The sequence below is a fragment of the Phalacrocorax carbo genome, chromosome 13, assembly GCF_963921805.1.
Source record: "Phalacrocorax carbo chromosome 13, bPhaCar2.1, whole genome shotgun sequence".
Lineage (NCBI taxonomy): Eukaryota > Metazoa > Chordata > Aves > Suliformes > Phalacrocoracidae > Phalacrocorax > Phalacrocorax carbo.
The window spans coordinates 1,136,752-1,157,234 of NC_087525.1; the positions used below are offsets into that span (position 1 = coordinate 1,136,752).

General features: G+C 43.1%; 1 protein-coding gene across 1 annotated transcript in view; it reads left to right on the forward strand.

Annotated features, from left to right (window-relative positions):
• Nucleotides 1-20,483, forward strand: part of CHUK (component of inhibitor of nuclear factor kappa B kinase complex) — a 31,682-nt gene that overhangs the window by 4,237 nt on the left and 6,962 nt on the right. Inside the window, exons 4-15 of the mRNA XM_064464515.1 lie at nt 1,053-1,122; nt 4,702-4,790; nt 5,476-5,565; nt 6,142-6,266; nt 7,860-7,967; nt 9,561-9,696; nt 10,589-10,783; nt 11,167-11,269; nt 13,556-13,679; nt 14,923-15,074; nt 16,113-16,174; nt 18,418-18,527. Coding sequence (XP_064320585.1) covers nt 1,053-1,122; nt 4,702-4,790; nt 5,476-5,565; nt 6,142-6,266; nt 7,860-7,967; nt 9,561-9,696; nt 10,589-10,783; nt 11,167-11,269; nt 13,556-13,679; nt 14,923-15,074; nt 16,113-16,174; nt 18,418-18,527 — 1,364 coding nt within the window. The remainder of the gene's footprint in view (nt 1-1,052; nt 1,123-4,701; nt 4,791-5,475; nt 5,566-6,141; nt 6,267-7,859; nt 7,968-9,560; nt 9,697-10,588; nt 10,784-11,166; nt 11,270-13,555; nt 13,680-14,922; nt 15,075-16,112; nt 16,175-18,417; nt 18,528-20,483) is intronic.

The window sequence follows — 20,483 nt, forward strand, 5'->3', positions numbered from 1 at the left end:
GCCAGTGTGCTGGAGCTTCTCATTGTGGGAGGGCAGTCAGGAAGGAGACCATGTCTGAAGGCAGAGTTAGCCAGTGACTGAGCGCTCTGAGCTGAAGGCAGTGACTTGTGTGGAGTGGGGCAAGCTGTGGCAATAACACTGTTATCAGAGAACATGCCCTTTGCTGGGTTTGAGGTGCCTGACCGTGAGGCAAGTGGCTGGTACTGTGCATCGGACCCTGCAGGGCTCAGGCAGTGTTATGGGAGTAGGGACTGACTGTGGGTGACCACGGAGGTGGCTACACAGTGTTTGACAGCCTCTTGCAGCAGGGACTGATACCTGGGTGGCTTTTCCATATCATGGGGTATCACTTGGGTACAGCACACTGAGGAAAACAGGCTCTGTTAGAGTCTGTGGCCAGGTTGTTCAGATTAAAACAGCACTTTCTTTGGGCCAGCTGGGCTGTTTAGGAGCTGTAAATGACTGCAGTGATCTTCTCTTCTGTGGCCTGTACTGAATTTAGGAGTTAACCAGTTCGTTTCACTTTCATCCCTTTATCAGTTACCCATGTTTGAATGCCAAAGGCTTAGATGCATATCCATTCCTTTCACTTTTTGTCACTCAGGTTCTTTTCCTCACTGGAGAGTTGTTCTTCCAAGCAGCAGTCCTGCTTCAGGTGTTTGGGGTGTTCCCAAATCCCATCAAGCCAAACTTCAGCAGATGAGGAATGACCAGATTCCAGCAGCCTCAGGATCCCCGTTGACTGCAGCCATATGGCCCTGCCTGCAGCTCTTGCACATTTGCTTTCTGATGGCTTTTTATCCTTTTCTGGTATTATTCTAGCAGTCCAAATCTTCTTTTCAACCCCATCTCTGTGCAATGAATTTTTTTTTTGTCCAAGTTATTTTCTTTTTCCCCTGTGCTTTTATTTCACAAAGCCAACTACCTCATTCAACTAGAGTGATATCTGAGTGTGCTGTTTTCTGTGTCATGTCAACAGGGGATGGCAGGTGTTGTTCTTGACTGTTAACTGTTGCACTGTGGATCTAAACATATTTTTTTTTTTACTGTAGTTGCTAAACAAACCAGAAAACTGCTGTGGTCTTAAGGAAAGTCAAATACTTTCTCTGCTTAGCGACATTGGTATGTAGTCTAATGCCTTTCTTGTGTTTTGGTTTTTGTTGTCGTTGGTTGGTTGGGGGGGTGGTTTGTTTTTTGGTTTTGGCTTTTTTTAAAAAAATTATGTGTAATGGCATTTTGCTTTTTCAGCTGACCCTGAAAAGGGGACTAATGAGAACAGGGTGTTAAAATAAATCAGGTTTCTATTGCAGAGGAAGGAGTTGGTATCCCTGCTGATAACAGAGGCAAGAAGCTTGCACTAACGATGTGGCTGTGGAATGGGATTGGAAAAGCCGTGTAGCGGTCAGTTGTAGGTCACTATGACCTTAACGTTTTGTTTTGTTAAGGTCATGGTTTTCTGTTCAAACCCCATTTTCCATTCATGGCTCTGGAGATGCCAAGCTGCCTGTCCCTTGAAGGAAAGTAACTTTTACAAGCCAAAAAGCAAGGCCAACATGAGAAGTGCCAGAGTTGCCCTGTGGTTGCTTTGTGTAGGGTTTGCTGAGTAGGAGGGGAAATTTTAATTTGTTCAGGGTGACAATGCAGAGGAGATAATAAAACTGGGGTGGAGCTGAGACCAAGGTAGGTAAGAGCACAGCACAAGAGGAAGCCAACCATGCCATGGCTAGTCCAGCAATCTTGTGGCTAATGATTTGCTCTCAACTGAGGGTTAATTAGGTAGGTGATCCCAAAATAAGTGCACCTAAAAATGTTGAGAAGCTTCTCATTTTGGAAGAGAAATTCTCTTGGTCTGCGTTAGGGTTGTGGCTGGCGCAGTGATGGAGATCGTTGTCTCCTTTACTCAGCGCTGGGAGGCCACATCTGGATACAGTTGTCCACTTGTGGCCTGTGTAGATCCTGACAAGGCCCTGCAAAGGCTGCCCAGGGCCTGGAGCACCTGACCCATCAGGAGATGGGATGCTTGGGTCCGACTGCGAAGAGGCTGAGGAGAGGTCTGAGAGCAGCCTGTGACTACAGAAAGAGCAGGTGCAAAGGTGATGGTTAGGACCAAACTGTACTTGGTGAGCAGCATAACAAGGGGCACCAGCCCTACGTTGCACCATGGGAGGCTAGAGCCGCAAGGTCGGAGAAGAAACCTTCTCTCCCACCAATGCTGCTTTTGTGCTGTGCATGACCCTAGGGAGGGTCCCAAGGTGGCCTACAAGGAGGCAGAGTGATGACGAGATGAGAATTGGCCAGACATCAAAGTGATCCATGTTACAGAAGGTGTCTGATATCATGTGGACTTCAGATTCTGCCGTTTGGAAAGGTTGCAGGCAGCAAATCCATACAGGATGGGAGCAGCCCAAGGTGACAGCACTGCTCACTTGGAGCAATTTAATTTGATGCATTTGGGTGCCTGCTTTAAAGCCATTTCCCAAGGCTGTGTTAATCCATGAAAATCATTCTGTGACACAAACTTGATTGTCTCCAGAACTCTCATCAAATATCTCATTCTTCAAACTGTTGAGCTTCAGCTTGCTTGATGCCAAATTCTTGACCACTGAGAGCACTATAAGAAAATAAAGGATGTGACAGTTCAAACTGGCCTTCCTGTTCATCAGGAAGTGCCCTTGAACACCCTGGGGAGAACAAGTCATCTGACTGAGGGTTTCTACAGGTGGTTTCTCTAGCAAGTAGGCTTTCCAGCAGAGCTCCTCAGAGGAGGTCCTTGGTTTTTTAGTTCTCTTACAGATAACCTATCTCTACATATAGGAATGGAGCTGGTTTTGGCATGCAAAAGCATTTTGGACATATTGGCCTGGGCTTCTGTCCTTTCAGTCCTCAGATGGCTTGTAGTTCCCGAAATCAAGTGCAACTCTGCATTCCTTCATCCTTGTTCCCCTTTCACCTGCAGAATGGGGTCTGTCATCTTCATAATAAGTTGAATGCCTTTGGCATGTCTTTGACAAAGATTTGAAAATGCAATGGAGAATAAATGCAAGTTAGAAGCTGTTAAATATATAAATGAGTGATATATTAGTGAAGGTTGGGGACTTTCTCCCTGATGAAAGCATTCAAACTGTGGACAAGGCACGTTTGTTGAATATGCCTCTTAAAATAATTCCGTAAAGAATTTACAGTCACAGCTGGTTAGAAGCAGGCTTTACATGATGTGCAGTTGGAATATCTTTTGCATAGGGAAATGTAAAAAACACCATGATGGAGATGAGAAAATACAATACCTATCCTGGGCCTTTCATGGGACCTTTTAGTTCCATTTCCATATGTCCAAGGTTGAAAAATCATTACTTTAACAAACAAAAAAGCCTCAAATTTTGAAAGTCATCTTTTGCTGTTTTGTCTGCAGCTATGTCCTGTGGCAGACACTTGATAATCTTTTATTTAGCAGTCAGTGGTGTTATTTGGGTGGACCAGTAGTGAATTTTCCCCTACCTGCAGGCAGGATTTCTCTTGTTTCTTTTTTGTTAGTGGCTCCGCAGTCCCCTCAAAGCAATTCAAGTGTGGACTGTTGCCACAAGGCAAAGTCCTGCTCTTTGCCTTTCCTAGGATGCATGCTCCCATTCCCTCTCCTATTGTAGTGACTCCCATACCCAGGTGAAAAGCAGGTTCTGGAAATCAGCCTGCCTAAAACCTGGTTATTTTTTTCTTAGCAGTTTCCAGCTCGATCAGTCCCAGTATCAAGCTGATCACACAGTGCCATAAATGCTTGTGTTGCCATGGAAACTGCATCTGGGAAAGGAGAGTTTGGGAATCTGTGCTCCTTCTGGGGACAGCCCCTACACAGATTGGCTTAAACAGTCGTGGAATTCCATTTTTAGCAGTGGGAGTGACAGAAGTGGTGCCACTTTGAGCACACCAGTCCCCCACCAACAGAAGGAAAACCTTGAGCCTTTAAGTTCAGTGTTGCTAATACTGACTGCGGCATTGCTGGCGGCACTGTTAACTCCATGCTGCATTAACCAGATGCTGCCCAGGAATTGGTTTTTAGCTCCAGCCACACTGCTGCTTCACTGCAGCTGGATGGTCCTTTCCCTGATGGGGTGGTTTGTGTTGTGGTGCTTTGGCAATGCTGGAATTTTACTAGAAGCTCTATAAGCCACAGCTTGCCAGCAGTTTTAGGTCAAAGGGAAGCTTGACTTGTTTCATTTGCTTAATTCATTTCAGTGCTTGCTTTCATCCGCATCTTGCATAATGTGGTCACACATATAAATAGGTCTTTTTATTATCTTGTGTTAATATACCAAGATCTTAGGCTAGAGGACACGCAGAGCTGATTCAAGCTGGCTGCACATTTTGAAGATATGCTTTGCTTGTCTGCATGCTTCATTTTGTAACTACAGTTTGAGAAGAATTCTGCTGCCTTCCCTCTTGCCGTACAGGCAAGAGATGTGACCTGTGGTTATGCCGTGAGGTCTGAACTCTGTAGCAACCTCCATTTCTGCAGAGCAGAGGAGCAGAGCGAGTTCAGTCCTAACATAAATCTGACAAATCTTTTAAGTCAATAGTTCTTAATGGTGCTTTAAAATGAAAATGTATTGATGTCAAGCCCAAAGTCAGGGATATTAAATTTTTATCAGATGTATGTGAGTGTAATGAATATGAGTTTATTTTCTATTAAATCCAACATGTGTCTTTCAGGGTCCGGTATCCAGTATTTGCATGAAAATAGAATTATACACAGAGATTTAAAGCCTGAAAATATTGTCCTTCAGGATGAAGGTGGGAAGGTAAGTCAGGTGGCCTCTGTGAGTTGTGTTCCCACTGTCATTTCTGGAAGTTGTCAGCAACTTTGTCTTGCCTGAGAGAAATAAAAGAGAACAAGTAGTTTGGCATTTAACTGGGCTGAAAACTGCCCTATGAATTTACTGAAAGTTTACATCTTCTTGAAGCCACAAATCCTATTGTGCTTATTCTTAAATCCTTGTCATGAAAGACAAACAACTTTTTGCTTCCATTCAAGAACCCTGCCTGCAACAGAATCTGAATGATACGAGATAGCGGTGTATCGCTGTGTTTGTGGCTTTGAGGGCTGCATGTAAAATCAGCCTAGTTCAGAGAGTCAGCCTAATGGATTTCTAAGTGAAAATTGTTTTCTCTATTATTACTTTTTAAACAAATAACTTCAAATTCCCAGATAAAAGGCTAGATACTCTGTTCAGCCAAGCTGTAAATGGCAAGCTGCTTTAAATAAAGTCGAGTCTAAGTTGAGATAGGTGGACAATGCCAGCTTACGTGGTGAAACAGCAAGCCTTAACACTGTGTCACGTCACATGGACTTTCTCCAAAATTCCCATTCTCACTTTCCTCCTCTTGAGTGTATGCTGTGGATATCACTGCACAGATTTTCAATTGTTTGATGGGTTTTTTCCCTCTGAATTTGCTCTTCTGATGAACTATTTAAACTGTCTATAGATCGTTCACAAAATAATAGACTTGGGATACGCAAAGGATCTGGATCAAGGAAGTTTATGCACTTCGTTTGTTGGAACATTGCAGTATTTGGTAAGGTTTTTGCTTTTTCATGTGTACAGGTGATGTGGTATTACCACGTTTTGTAGCATCAAGGAAGCGTGTGTCAGAAGGAACCTACAGAGGTGCCCTGTCCAGCCTCTTGCTTGCAGCTGGACTGTCACCAGCATTAGGACAGGGCAGCCATGGCTTGGCCCAGCCAAGCCCTGAAACCTCTAAAACGGAGATTCTGCACCTTCCTGGGGACCTGTCCCAAGGGTGTTCCCTTTCCAGGGGAAGTGGTGTTTCCTCACGTGTAACCTGAAGTCCCCAGACAGTTCATCTGAGGCTGTTGCCCCTCATTGTATCACCTGTTGCTTCCAAGATGAGTTTGGCCCTGTCCATCCCCTCAATCCCTTCCTGTGCCATGGTCAGGGGCTGCTCTCAGCCTGTCCCCCACCTTCTTCCAGCCTCTCAACAGACAGATCCAACAAGCCCAGCTCCCTCCTGTTTCCTCATGGGTGGGGTGCTCCAGACCCCAATGGGGTCTGCATTTTTGTCTGCAGAAATGCTAGAAAATAGGTGACCTGAAATACCACTTTCAAAGTGTCTTTTTATGATCCTTTTTAGGCTCCAGAACTCTTTGAGAATAAATCCTACTCAGTTACTGTTGATTACTGGAGCTTTGGAACGATGGTGTTTGAATGCATTGCAGGATTTAGACCTTTCTTACACAATCTACAGCCGTTTACCTGGTAAGACATTTATTCTGCAAGTGGTTATGCCAGGCAATAGGAATGACAGCTACTGTGTATGGTGAGGTGACAGTGTGAACCAGAATGATAAATTCATTGTTCAATAGGTGCTGAGGCTGGTGGTCCACTAAGCTTTGTGGAAGCTGTTGTTAGGTTGGTAGTATCAGTGACAGTTTGATTGGCTATTTATACATATTGTAGTATGTGCTTATTACATTGTTTGGTAGCTGCTGGTCATAATATTTTGACTCATAATAACAAGTGAAATTTGATTTAAAAAAATACAAACCAGTCTGTGTATCTGCGTCAGAAAAATGTAATGGGAAGGAGTAATTACAGTCCTTTGTTCACCTAGACTGTGAGGCTGCTTATGTTAGCGATAAATAACGCACAGCAAGACAAGAGTATTTTATGTGGTAAACACATAGTTATGTCTTTGTGAGTAACTTTACAAAAGGGGTGACTGAAAGACTTTAACCTGCATATGGAGGTTTCTCCTTGCTCTTTGAGGGCTAAAAGAAGGGGCAGAAATATATATTTTTATATTTCCACTTCTTACCTTGCAATACCCGGAGTGTGTGTAAGCTTGGTTTTTCAAACGGTGATTCTGCAACATAGAAAATACAAAACTTGCTTTTCTGTTAGCATTGAAATAACAAGAGAAGAGGTAAATTTGAGTTTTTATGCGAGCGTTAGCTTAAAAAATTATTCTGTGTTAACAAAAAATAATTTTAACCAATATATTGCAATCGTTTCTCTTCTAACTGCTAACTTTGGGGATTTTATTGTTTTAATAGTTCAGTATTTGTTGCATTTTTTCCAACATGGAAAAATTGATTTCCTCCTGTAAGTAGTAGAAAACAAATGAATGAACAAGATTAGAAAAGCTCTTCCCTAGCCATAAAAGAAGGAAGAGAACAGCGCAGGCCACACGCTTGTAGCTTCAGTTCCATTTAGGGCTGACTGGGGAAGAGAGCAGGCTGGCAGCCTCCAGGAGCAAGAAACATTTCAGCTGCCTCACAGCTTCCTGGGGACTGTCAGCTTGCCCTGGGAAATCCTGCTGCTCTGGGAGCAGCTGAGCCTTAAGCAAGGTTCACACCAGTGCTGCAGTGAGCCAAGTTGAGGAGATGGAGGCAGAGTTGCTGGTCATGCATTCCCTGGTACTGGATCCAATAGCATGCTGCGTTTCTGACAATTAGGCGCTTCACTTGGCTCAAGGTAAGGGCAGTGGTTTTGCCAGATGACCCTTGCAAATCTTATCTGTCTCATTAATGTGTGGAGGCTGATTTTGTTGTGCAGACTTGCTATGTGATCAGTGAATTGTTACCTCTTGATCCTCTTGCTTGACACTGTCCAGACCTCCTTGCAAGCAGGTGCAAAAGTGTTTCCAAGAGACAGAGTTAATTGCAAGGACTCCCCTCTTCCACTCAGAGATGTTCTGGTTGGATTGTTTGGAAATGTCTTCTTTGCCCTGAAGGAAGAGTTTGTCTTCTAAAGCTACTAGACTATGGTGCTTTTTGCTGCTGCCGTATTCAATTTTGCCTTTACAAAAGTAATATCGTCAGTATATCCACAAAGGATTCTATTTTCTAGGCATGAAAAAATCAAGAAGAAGGATCCAAAGCACATCTTTGCTTCTGAAGAGATGAATGGGGAGGTTCGCTTTAGTACCCATTTGCCGCAGCCTCACAGCCTCTGTAGGTAAGTGTGACCTTGTAGCTACATGCGATAATTTTTGGCTTGTCTTTTAAACTGAGGGCTCTTCCTCCTTTATCCCAAGCACTGAGGGGTCCTCCTTCTTTCTCCAAAGGAGTGTTTCAAGCTCCTGGCAAGCTACCGTTTGCTGTTAAGGAGCAGCCTGTAGCCACGTGGCTCTTTTTTGATAGTTTGGGCTCTCCAATGGCAGTTCACCCTGCAGATGATGGGGTGATGGCAGTTCATTTTGCAGTGTCAACTCTGTGACTGCTTTTCACCCATTACCGCCAGGCCGCTGAGTAATATCTACCCAATAACTTGATGGTATTCAATCTCATAAAGTAAGTACTTGAATTAGCTGCTCCACAAAAAGCAGAAGCTTCTAGTACTTGTGTTGGGAAAACCGCAGCAAGTCCAGCAGAGGCCACAAAGATGATCAGAGCCTGTTGAATAGAGCATACAAGGAGAGGCCTGGGAAGCTGGGCTTCTTCAGTCTGACAAAGAGGGCAATGGAGGATCTAATTTTGTCTTCTGCTACCTAGTTGGGCATTACAGAGGCAGCAGATCTAGGCTTTTCTCGGAGGGGCACAGCGAAAGGACCAAAGGCATCAGCACAAGTTACACAAGGGAAACAAAATTTGGGCATAGGAAAAAGTGATGTGCTAGCATCGTGCTAGTGATGCATCCCTGGGAAGGGGCCCTGAGCAGAGGGGGATCTCCACCTCTGGGGACTGCCCAGACTCAGCTGGACACAGTCCTGAGCAGCCTGCTGTAGCTGCAACATTGGTGCTACTACAGGCAGGGGATCAGACCAAAGACCTCCAGGAGGACCTTCAGCCTGAATTAATCGGTTGGTACCAAGTCAGAAGTCAGACTCTAATCATTTGTCACTTACTCAGCACTTGTGTCTTTAGATGTGCCCAGTAGTACAGCGCAACTCATTGGCACTGGCAGATTTCTAGGAAATGTACTGGAGTTGAGAATTAAATAAGTGGCTTTGTGCCAGTGCTTTGGGCTTTTTGCACTCTGTACTGTCTTTAAAGATGTTACTGACAACAAACTTCTGTGCTTCTTGTGTGGATAAATGTGAAGGAGAACCTTCCAGGCAGTCCTGCGGCACGGGTATGGTTATTCTGCAGACCAGGCTTTCAAAACTATTTGATTGTATGTGTAACACAAATGGGTTTTGGAGGAGAGAAAAAAAAAAAGGAAAAAAATTTTCACCCTTATCCACTTTGCATATCTCACTGATGTGCCAGAATACTCTTCACTCAAGGAGTAGGAGTCAGGAAGAGGGAGGAGTGTAAAGCAAGGTATATTGGATTGGCATCTGCTCCTGCTGAGGTCAGTGAAGATTGTTGTTACAGTGGGGATGCTCATTCTGTATGCACTTTCCTCCCCTTCCATGCTTTCCCTGCTGTCAGGATGAGCAACTGCAGTGAAACCGCTGTTTTTCACATGTGTTCAGAAGATGTTGCACACCTATGGTCCCTAACCAAAGAGTTGTAACCTTATTGCTGTTGTGAGACCCTAGTTTCCTAAGTGGACTGAGTGTTGTAGAATATCTGCCTCCTCTTTCTTACAGCCCTTCTGTTTTAGTTTAATTGTAGAACTGATGGAAAACTGGTTACAACTGATGCTGAATTGGGATCCACAACAGAGGGGTGGAGCTTTAGATCCTGAGACGTGTCGTCCTAAGTGTTTCCTAATAATGGATCACATACTGAATTTGAAGGTGAGTGAGGGTTGTTACTAGGTTTGAAGGCCTACTGAAAGCATCTCAGAGGACAGAAAGCATGTTCATTGGAGCAAAGGTATAATCCTGGCATCATCTAGCTGCAGGCTCACGAGGAATGTTTTTGTTGGTATCTGGAACTGAGTGGACATACAGCCTGTCCGGTACATACCTGAAGGCAAAATGTCACCAGAAATATTAATCTCTAGCTTTACCCTTGGAGTAGAAGAATGGCCCTGTATTACTGTCTGTCATCTCAGAAAGGACTCAAAAGATCAAAGAATGGTTATATATTTGCTAATAACATTTTTCCTGAACTCTACTACTGATGCTGTGACCTCCAGGTCCATGTACTATAGTATTACCTGTAGTAGAACAGATATTACATTCACCTGACTCCTCTGCTTCAAATAATTATTGGAGCTTTGCTGGAATAAGACTAGCTGAGGCAAGCATATGTAAAAGCCAGAGGATAATTTTATCTGATCTAGAAGGATTCAAAAGAATTTAAAGCTCAAAATATTATGCCCATAATTGGGACTTACCAAAATCTGTGTATCATGGTATGATTTGGGTTCTACAGTCACTGGCCAGGTACAGTAATACTGTAGAGGGCCATGAGAGCAGTGAGAAGACAAGCACTGGTATGTAACAGCTTTTTTGTATGGAGGGATTAAAGGAAATGGGACCCCTTTTCTTGGGAGCAGTACTGGCCAGCATCAGACAACAAGCCTAAGACGGCCTTTATCCTAGCTTGCCACCATTCTTTTGATGTAATTAAGCTGCAGCATGGCTTGTGAAGGCTATTAGTGGGTCTAATTGTAATTTTTCTCCGGTATTTAATTTTGTCTTTGATAGTCAGTGACTTGTAATCAACTTGTACTCTTTACAGATAGTACACATCCTAAATATGACCTCTGCTAGGATTGTTTCGTTTCTCTTGCATCCTGAGGAAAGCCTTCATTCCCTTCAGATTCGGATTGAATTTGAAACTGGAATAAGTACTGGAAATCAGGAACTGCTGTTGGAAACAGGGATTTGCCTGGACCCTCGGAAACCTGCTTCCCAGTGTGTTATTGATGGCGTAGTAAGAATGATTCTGTTCGTTTAATGTCTTTCACATTGTCAGGGAATTTAAAATCTTAGGGAAGATAAGTTGCCTTAATCTTCTCCCACTGGAGACAGTTTGCCCTGTAAGTATAATAACTCTTAAGGTCTAGCATTATTTCCTTTATCAGGTAACGTAAGCAGATTCCTGTAGTTAAACTCTTGTCTAAATATTTAAATAAAGTAACTTGCTAGCAAAGGGTCCTTTCTGTGTGATCTATCAAAATCAGGTTTTTTAAGGCACCTGATAGGAAGAATGTCTGCCCACAATAATTACTTAATGATGTAACCAGGACCCTCTGGGTTAGTAAGAGCTATGTTTGGGATTTCTCTTGCTAATGTTCTCTTATCTTCTCTCACCAGAGAGGCTGGGATAGCTACATGGTCTATTTGTTTGATAAAAGCAAAACTGTCTATGACGGACCCTTTGCTTCTCGAAGTCTGTCTGACTGTGTAAATTACATTGGTAAGTATGCTGGAGGACAGCTGGAAACTGAAAGCACTGCTTCTCCTGTAATATGAAAGTAGTTTGCCTTACAAATCTCTGTGTTATCTTGAAGGGCACTCTCTAATTCAGAGAGGACCATTTAAGAACCTGGAACAGCCTAACAGAGTTTCATTTACAGTGTTGTATCTCCACATTTTGTAGATGTAAGAGTTCAGCAAATTTATTGCCCACCTTTTGGGAACAGTCCTGTAGAGCAACTTAAGAATCCATTTAAGGCGTTTGCTGTTGTATTCTGTGTACTGAACAGCTCTGCCCCACTTAAACAGAACCACTGTGTGAATGAAGGCTTGAGAGGTAACATCTGCAATCTAATCTTGTAGCCTAGAGGGAAACTTTTGGTTATGTCTGCACACCACACCCTGGAAAGAAGATTCTGACTTGGGGACTGTGATTTCATTTGCACAGCTTTCTGCTCTGCTAAAAGATCTTGTCCCTTTACACTCACAGTGTTGCAGTGACATCATGCCGGGAGGTGTTTGTGGAACTTGAGCCCACGTAGACGTCCTTTGGTAGTACCAAGAGTCAGGGGCCTTCTTATCTTAGGGTTTAGCATTTGTAGAAGTTGTGCACATATCCCTTCTTCTCCTCCCCTCTGTGCACAGGTACAAACAGGTTTCAGCTCCTTGCAGTTCTGTCTCCTGAGATCAGGTGCTTTGGATGTTTATGAGCAGTTGCCCTCGTACAGCTCTCCCAGATATATGCTTCTGAACTCAATATCAGCATCCTGAGGATACAGGTTGCCTTTTTGCCCTTTTACCATCTGTGATAGTTCCACTTCAGCTGTGATCCATCTCACATCTCACCTAAGTGAAAGACCAGGTCCCTCATTCTATGCTGCTGATCATTCAGGCCCTGTATGAGGAAATCCACCTTGCTGTGATCACAGAACCAAGCCAGTGTGTTTGGCTATGTTCCACCAGCTGCAGAACTGCTGTCATTCCTCCGTGGAGGTTCTGAGTTAGGGCTGGTCTTCAGAGACTGTTGGCAAAACTTCAAAACCTGCACTCTCGTACTGTCTTCCTGACAGTTTTCAGCTCTAGTGTAATGTGTCCATAATCCCATAGCACTGATCCTACTTCTGGTCTCAACAAGCAGAGCCAAGTCTCTAAGAAAGTCTAGGCCCCTCCTTCCTCTTGAGTTGTTAGCAGAGCCTGTCTGTTGCTGTATGGATACGGGGGGCTGTGTTCCAAGTGGTCCCTCTTGGGGCCAGGCAGCAGGACCAGAACTGGCATCAGTATACTTTTAGACCATGCATGAAAACTGCTTCTCTGCTTACAGCTTCCCTTACTTGTCTCCTAAAATGATGGCAGTAATCTGCAGGACCTAATATACCTCTGTGAAGGTATATATACTCCCAGTATACCTGTATGAAGGATGTTCTATACCTCCATGAAAAGAAAAATAACGTCAAGGGACAGGAGGCATCTACTGGGATGCTGCATGTAAAGGAAGTGCCTTGTGACATACAGTTACTGTTAAGTAGCTTAATTTTCTTTGGCTGGGCTCTGCAGAAGTTGTGCTTGTTTTCCCTGTCTCCTTTTACTGTCACTCAGGTTTATTCTGATGTGGGTTTTTTCTGTGTTCTGGGCTGTTCTGTTCTGTTGAATCTTGCTGCCTGGCATCACTGTGCTGGATCTCTTGAAGCTAAGGCTTTTTACAACGTATGTATTGATATCCCAGTGTAGTGACAGTTCCCTGTCTCTATAGGGGAGCACACATAAGTCCTGCATCTTTTCCCTTTAAACATCTATGTCAGGCATCTGGGAGGAAATGTATAAAAGATTTGAAGACATTTTCAGGTGAAACACATGTCAGGACAGCAACCAATATCCATTGATGAAACAGAGCAATTACACTTGTTTTGCTCACTTGGGCAAGTGCTTTAGATAGTTTTTGGATAAAACCACCCATGGGTCTTGCTTTGTGCTGTGTTTCATGCAGCGCACCCCATGTCTGCTAGTGCCAATAGGCCAGAGTGCTCAAAGAAATCTCGGAACTCTTGTAGCTGTGAGTTCAAACATAAGCTGTTGCCTGGCCAGTAGCAGACTGTCAAATGCTTTGGGAGACATAACATGAAAAGCTTATACATCCTTAGGCAGCATCACATAAAAATTGAGCAGATATTATGTGGCTTGATGCCTTGGTTTAGACACCTGAAGTAGAATTAGGAATGTTGTAGGCACTGAAGTCCTTTTCTAGAGTTGTCTTTTCAGTTGTGTACAATTGTCTTTTCCTTGCATTCAGTACAGGATAGTAAAATCCAACTGCCAATTACTCAGCTGCGCAAGGTATGGGCAGAAGCAGTTCACTACGTGATTGGGCTAAAAGAAGATTATAGCAGACTTTTCCAGGGCCAGAGAGCTGCCATGTAAGTTGTTACTCCTCATTCAGAAGATTCATTATTATGCAAATACAGAGACTGCATGGAAATGTAGATCTCAGGGAGTTTTGGTTACCTGAAGTTTTACAGCCCCCTTCTGTTCTATACTTTTACATTATAAAACATATTTGTACTGGGAGGTTATTCCACTCCAAGAATTTTACTGCATAGTGCCTGACATTGATAATAACTGAAAAAACTTGAACCTTGAATACAGTCACAGACTCACAGAATGGCTGAGGTTGGCAGGGACCTCTGGAGGTCATCCAGTCCAAGCTCAAGCAGGGTCACCTAGATCTGGTTGCCCAGGACCATTTCAAAATGGCTTTTAAATATGTCCAAGGATGGAGACTCCACAACTGCTTTGGGAAACTTGTGTCAGTGCTCGGTCACCCTCACAGTAAAAAAGTGTAAAAAAGTGAAAAAATGTTTGGAGAGAACCTCCTGTGTTTCAGGTTTTTTTCCCATTGTCTCTGGTCCTGTCACTGGGCACCACTGAAGAGAGCCTGGCTCTGTTTGCTCTGCACTCTCCCCTCAGGTATTTGCGCATTTTGGTCCCCACTCAGCCTTCTCTTCTCCAGGCTGAACAGTCCCAGCTCTCTGTCTTTCCTCATAGGAGGGATGTTCCAGTTCCTTAATAATTTTCATGACTCTTCTTTGGCCTCTCTCCAGTATGTTCATGTCTCTGGTGTACTGGGGAGCCCAGAACTGGTCCCAGGTGTGGCCCCACCAGCACTGAATAGAGGGGAAGCATCAGCCTCCCTTGACCTGCTGGCAACATTCCTCCTTAATGCAGCCCAGGATAGATATTTCACAAGTGGCAGAATGAGTGAAACTGTTTGTTCTGTTTGTAGGGTTTTGTCCTGTGATTGAATCACAGAATGGGCAGTGTCATATATCTCACGTGGTAAAAAAGGTGCCAGCATTCACCAGGGGCAACAACATGCGCTACAGGACCCTGTAAATGCTAAGAAATACTCTATACTGCAAAGACGTTTTAACTGAGCTTGACAAAAAAACTGGGAAATGAGGAAGGACTTTCTCTTTCGCTTGCTGAGGACCTGCAGCTTCTGAGGTCATGAGATGGAGTCTCTGACCCCACTGAGACCCCCTGTTCAAGGATCTTGCAGAATTTTTGCTAGCTGTGTATTTCCTTCAGGTAATGTGACAGCACTGGCCTCATAAGTCTAGATATGCTTTTCAACTAACGTGCTCTTCTTTAATTTGTTAGGCTCAGTCTTCTTCGGTATAATGCCAACCTAATCAAAATGAAAAACAACATGGTGTCAGCATCTCAGCAACTGAAAGCAAAGCTGGAATTCTTTCATCAAAGCATTCGCCTTGACCTGGAGAGATACAGTGACCAGATGGCTTATGGCATATGTACGTATTGTGTTAATACTTGCCTGGGTGTATTGTCCGATCCTATGAAGGATCAGACTGACTATGAAGGGCTGTGGCTAAGAACTAGCTTCAAAAAAAAATGGACACAGGAGCGGCCATGGTGTTCCTCAGTGTCATTATGGGTAAGTTCTAGCTAGGGTAGATGCAGGAGAAAAGTTTGTCAGAAGCAAAGACAGGAGGATAAAAAAAATCAAGTGTTTTTGGAGACCTTGAGTGACAGCAAAACAGGTGGTCAGCTGTTCCCCACTGAGAACACCAAGCTAAGAAAATTGGAGTGTTAAAAGTACCAGTGATGTACTATTTATTCATTCCGAGTCTGATTCATTTGGAGTTGTCACTGGGCATAAAGTGGAGGGCAGAGTTGCCATGCTTGATGTACAGTGGAAGGGCCACTAACTGTCCATGAGAGAGCAAACAGGCATGGTGACTGTAGAAACACTGTTTTGAACAGTGCTAAGGGAGTGATCTTTCTGTGCTTGATATCAAGAGGTAGCATGAGTCAGGATGAGAGATGAGGTGAAAAAGCACCAGCTACAGTTTTAATGTCACAGAAACACCTAGATCTTACAAATACTATTCAGGGGAGAATAGTAAGATTTAGGCATAGTTTGGATATATGGCTAAAAACCAAAACTTGAGTCAAAAATTATGACTGGACTTGAGGATAATGATGGAAAATGGAAAGACGTGGTGAACTGGTTTTGGACAGTCCATGTTTAATTAAAAGTGGCAGTTGTTGAGCTTAATGGTGGAGTTTAAAGACTCAAGCTCATTTTACGCCGGTGCTTGCAAACAGTGGAATCCTACCAGAGGGTTTGTATGTGAGTTAAGGTCAAGCATGGAGTTGTTAAGCTGCATCTTTGCTGTCTCTTTGTGATCTCTGTGTCACAACTCCTGCATGATGATTCAGCATCACATTCTTTGTGTTCAGATTCAACTGATGTATGTAAAGTTCAGGTCATGCTTTAGTTTTTGTGACTATATCTATTTGTAAATGAACAACTGTCTTCTCTTCAGCTTCAGAAAAGATGCTCAAAGCCTGGAAGGAGATGGAAGAGAAGGCCTCTCAGTGTGCCCAGGTAGGGGGTATTAAAGAAGCTTCATTATCTCTCTCTGAAGGAGTTAATGACAGGAACTTAGTGTCGTATGTGCCACCGCCCTGTCCCTTCAGTGTGTTTCATATCCTGCCTCCTGTGGAAATGAGAGTATCATTGCAGGTGCATTAAAAAAGAAACAGTCCGCAGTCACCAGGTTGTTTGAATCTAGTGATTTGAACAAAACCAGCACAAATGTCACTAGACTCAGTTGTTTATATAGGAAAGTAGTCTGTAGAGACATGTTATTTATTGCCCAAAAGAAATGGTGTTGCTATAGACAAAGAGTCTTCCTGGTTGGATTTATTTCACAGAAAAATTTCTATTGCTAAAGCTGAAAATACCACCAGTCACTTACTATGCAGTGATTTGAAAATCACAGTACTTCCTTTAGGAGTACAGACATAAATTTCTGGTATTCTGAAAGTAAATATGCAAATTATTTATTAATATGAGTCATCCTTAAGAAATTTAGAGGAGAGCTAGAGCCAGTTCTTACTCTGAGTAGTCCTAATGGTTAACAGATGTTTTCACATGTGGTCTGTGGACAGTTGAGCTGATGTAATGCCTTTCTGTTTCTCGTGGAGTTAGTTCTGACAGAAAGGCTAGTTGAAATTTATCTACTGCTTAGAATTCTGATCTCTGTCTTCTGGGAATGAGCATTTTAATTTTACCTCCACTGAAACAATGAGAGGTCTTTTTGACAGAGGATAAGTCTGCCTACAGTTCTGTCCAGACCTTGATAGGGAAAGAGTAAGCTTTTAGCTGTGAAAACTAGGGACAGAATTAGGGTGATTGTAGTTTATTGTCAAAAGCTGTTTCTTTCTCTTTTCTACTGGATATACTGAATAAAGCTTGGGAGGGGGGAGGCATTCAGGAGAGAGCATCTGGAAGTGGTAGCATTCAGAAGGGATGGAAGGAAAAATCAGCACATTTGTAATGTACTTCTCAGAGTAGAGGTCTTTAAAATATCTCAAAAAGTACTCCCTTTTTTGTGCTCCATGATAGTAGCTAGCTGCATGAGTGCCAAGAACATTGCATGTTCTGCTGACCAGGACGGTCATGTGGTTTGCTGGGCTGATGTCTCGCATTTCTGCTCTCCTCTGCAGGGATTTCTTGTGTTGGCTGTTGTAATAATACAGAGCACAATGATTAATACATAAAAAACTCAGACAGCGTTAGAAACACAAACAATAAATTACATTCCTCCCCGCCCCCCCCCCAAAGGAATAGACTGGGTAGTTCAGGTTCTGGGATTCATTACTTATCTTCATCTAAGTCAAAAGGTTCTTGGAGCCTTGATTCTGCTTGCTAATATGATGGGGATCAGGGGAATTGGGATTCCCACCTGAATTCACCTTTGTTTAGCTGTTTAAATTTGTGAAACAAAAACAATCCCAAAATTTAAAGAGCTGAATGGTCTCCTTTGGTTATATGGCTTCTCACTGCTACATCTTCTTGGTTTATTCTTTACCTGCAAGACCTAGAGACATCCCTTTCAGGTCAAGGGGTCACATCCCATTTATATAGCCTCATACCAAGTACTTCTGCAGCTTCAGCAAGGGGTATGTTCTGGGAAACATTCAATTTTCAGGTCTTGCAGCCCCAGGTCAGAAAGGAAAAGCTGAAATATCTCAAAGTACTTTCTCAGAAAGGCAAATCAGTGGCCACAGTCCATAGTGCTAAGACCTATTACGATGACCAGTGGTTTCTTAGCCATACTGGGGATCTCCAGTGCATGTCTGGCAGCACATGGCTACTCCTCACGCTCAGAAATTTTGTTGATGGCTGCCTCACCTAACTTACTATGGGGGCTTGCCATCAGATTGGTAACATTTATTTTGCTTTGAGGAAGACGTGAAGTACCAGAGAAAAATGTCAAACCAAAATGTGTACGGGAGGGTAAAATGTGAGAGCACCCTCTGTCCATACTGTCAGAGTAGGAGAATAAATTTTCACTGCTGGAATGTATGTAAAGCTGGTGAGCATGTGTGTGCAGTGTGCATCTCAAAGAGATATGATTTATGAAGAAGCTGATTTTTTTCTCATCCAGTGTGGTTGTTGGAGATAACCTCAATTATTGTAGCAGCCAGTCATGTCAAAGAGCAGCTTTCTCCTACACTACTCTGCCTGGATCAGTCCATTATCCAAACAAGTCTTCTGGAGATCTTTATCTACTTCATTGCTCCCCTCCTTCAGTTTGATTTGTACCTACATTTCCCCATTAGGCTGAAGATATTGGATATCTGGATGAGCAGATCATGGCTCTGCACACAGAGATTGTAGAGCTTCAAAAAAGTCCATATGCAAGGCGCCAAGGAGAGGTCATGGAGAGCTTGTAAGTCCTTTGCTTATTGTTTTTATTGCACATAAATGGATTTCGTTTATTTCAGTGTCTGAGGGGTTTTTCTCTGTTGGTGGCTGCATCAGCACTTTTGAAATGCACTCCTTGCTTTTTGCAAACTGAGAGTACAGAGTAGTTTGCAGTTGGTTTAAGATGATTTTGCTGGGGAAAGGGAAGATCCCACCTCTTGTGGCTGTACGTTCCTCCCTCCTCTTGAAGTTCTAATGGTCGCTTGGCAGCATCATAAGGCAGGATAGCACACTGCTCTATTTGAAATCTAGCTGTGCAAGGAAGATTAACATTCAGTCGCAGAAGTAAACTCACCTAACTTACCCTGTAGCTGTGCAATGACTAGACCTGGGGAAACATGGAAAACACAGCTGGGGAAGACAGGACACTTCTTTGTCACTCACTATGAAACTTCATCTTAGAAGAGGATGAGCCTAAGATACATCTTGGTCTCATACAAAAAAATGCAGAGGATTTCTTTTTGCGTTGAAAAAGAGTACATTTTATAGTGTTGAGTGAGAAAATCATGAGATCATTGTAAAATCCTGTTAAATATCTACAATGTCTTTTCAAAGTAAGGATAATTAACAACTTATGGATACTTGAATATATGGAAGTTTGAAATTTAGTTTTTAAGAAGTATTAAAATATGAAAGAGCTAAGTGGTATTACTTAGTGGATCCTAAGAAGATGTAGGAAACAATTATTGTAGTTTAGGTGGTTGTGGAGGGCACAAGTGGCAATTATAAAAGAGGGATCGAATAGCCACCAAATCTGTTGTTAATAAGAACACTTCTGAATGACTGAGTATTCTGGGAGGAAATGTGCCTGTTCTGGCACATTCTCCCTGCTCTCTCTTTGCAGAACTAGATCAACTAAGTTGCTTTTCATCCATGTGTAGTTGCAGGAGCAGCAGAACTGGTGCACTGGGGAGGGAAGCGGTGGAAGGGAGGAACGACCTCTTGCAGCAGTAGCCCACGTTCAGAGCAGCTTAAACTAATCATGAACCTGCCCCATAAAACATTGTTTTTAAGCACTTTAACCACTGCAAACCCAAGGTTGTATCAGCTATTTGCAAGGCGCTTTAAAGCGCGCCCTAAGGTGTCGACTATTCTGGTCTAAAGCTACTCCTTTTAGTGAGGATTGGAGAACAGTCAGTCTCCTGCTCTTTGCTGTCACAAAGCATACTGCAGAGCACTAGCTTAAGGTTTGATATACACAGCCACGAGACATGCGGATTCTGGGTGATGTCTCAAATTTACCTTACAGTGCTGGATGCTAATGTTCTCTCTTTCCCAGTGCAGCAGGAGTAAAGAGCACCTCCCCCTATCCTTGGCTGATGCATGAGTTTCAGTATGGATAACTATCCCGCACATTAGAAATGCTGACTTAAATAAGCAGAGGCAGCTTGCATGATCTCTTGAAACAGTGTTAGGGTGATCTAAGGGCAGCTAAGGGGAAGAGGCGGCCTGGTGAGGGCCCAAAACCAGAGCTAGAACTGGCTAAACTGCTACTTGTTTCTGACAGACTTGATTTAGAACAGTGAAGATTTGTTCAAGGATGGAAACTTCAGTGTTTGGCTGCTTTTGAAATATTTGAAAGAAATAACACTTATTTAATGGGAAGAAGAGAAACTATCCTCCTTGTTTGTGATGCTGCTGTCTCTTTCCAGTTGCAGAATAGCACTGTAAAACTGAGGCGCAAAATGCTGAACAGGAACAAGAATTTCTCAGGCAGTTGTACAGAAGTACCTATAGTTACAGAAATTAAGTTTCATAATTAAGGATACAGTGGAAAGAAAACACAGCTGAGTCGTGAAAATTTGAAACTGAAAATAACTTCCAATAGGTATGGTTATCTGAGAAAAAAAAATGCATAATCAGAGGAAGAGAGAGCTTCTAAGGAAGGGTTGGTTTCCATCACAGAAAGACCATCCCTGTG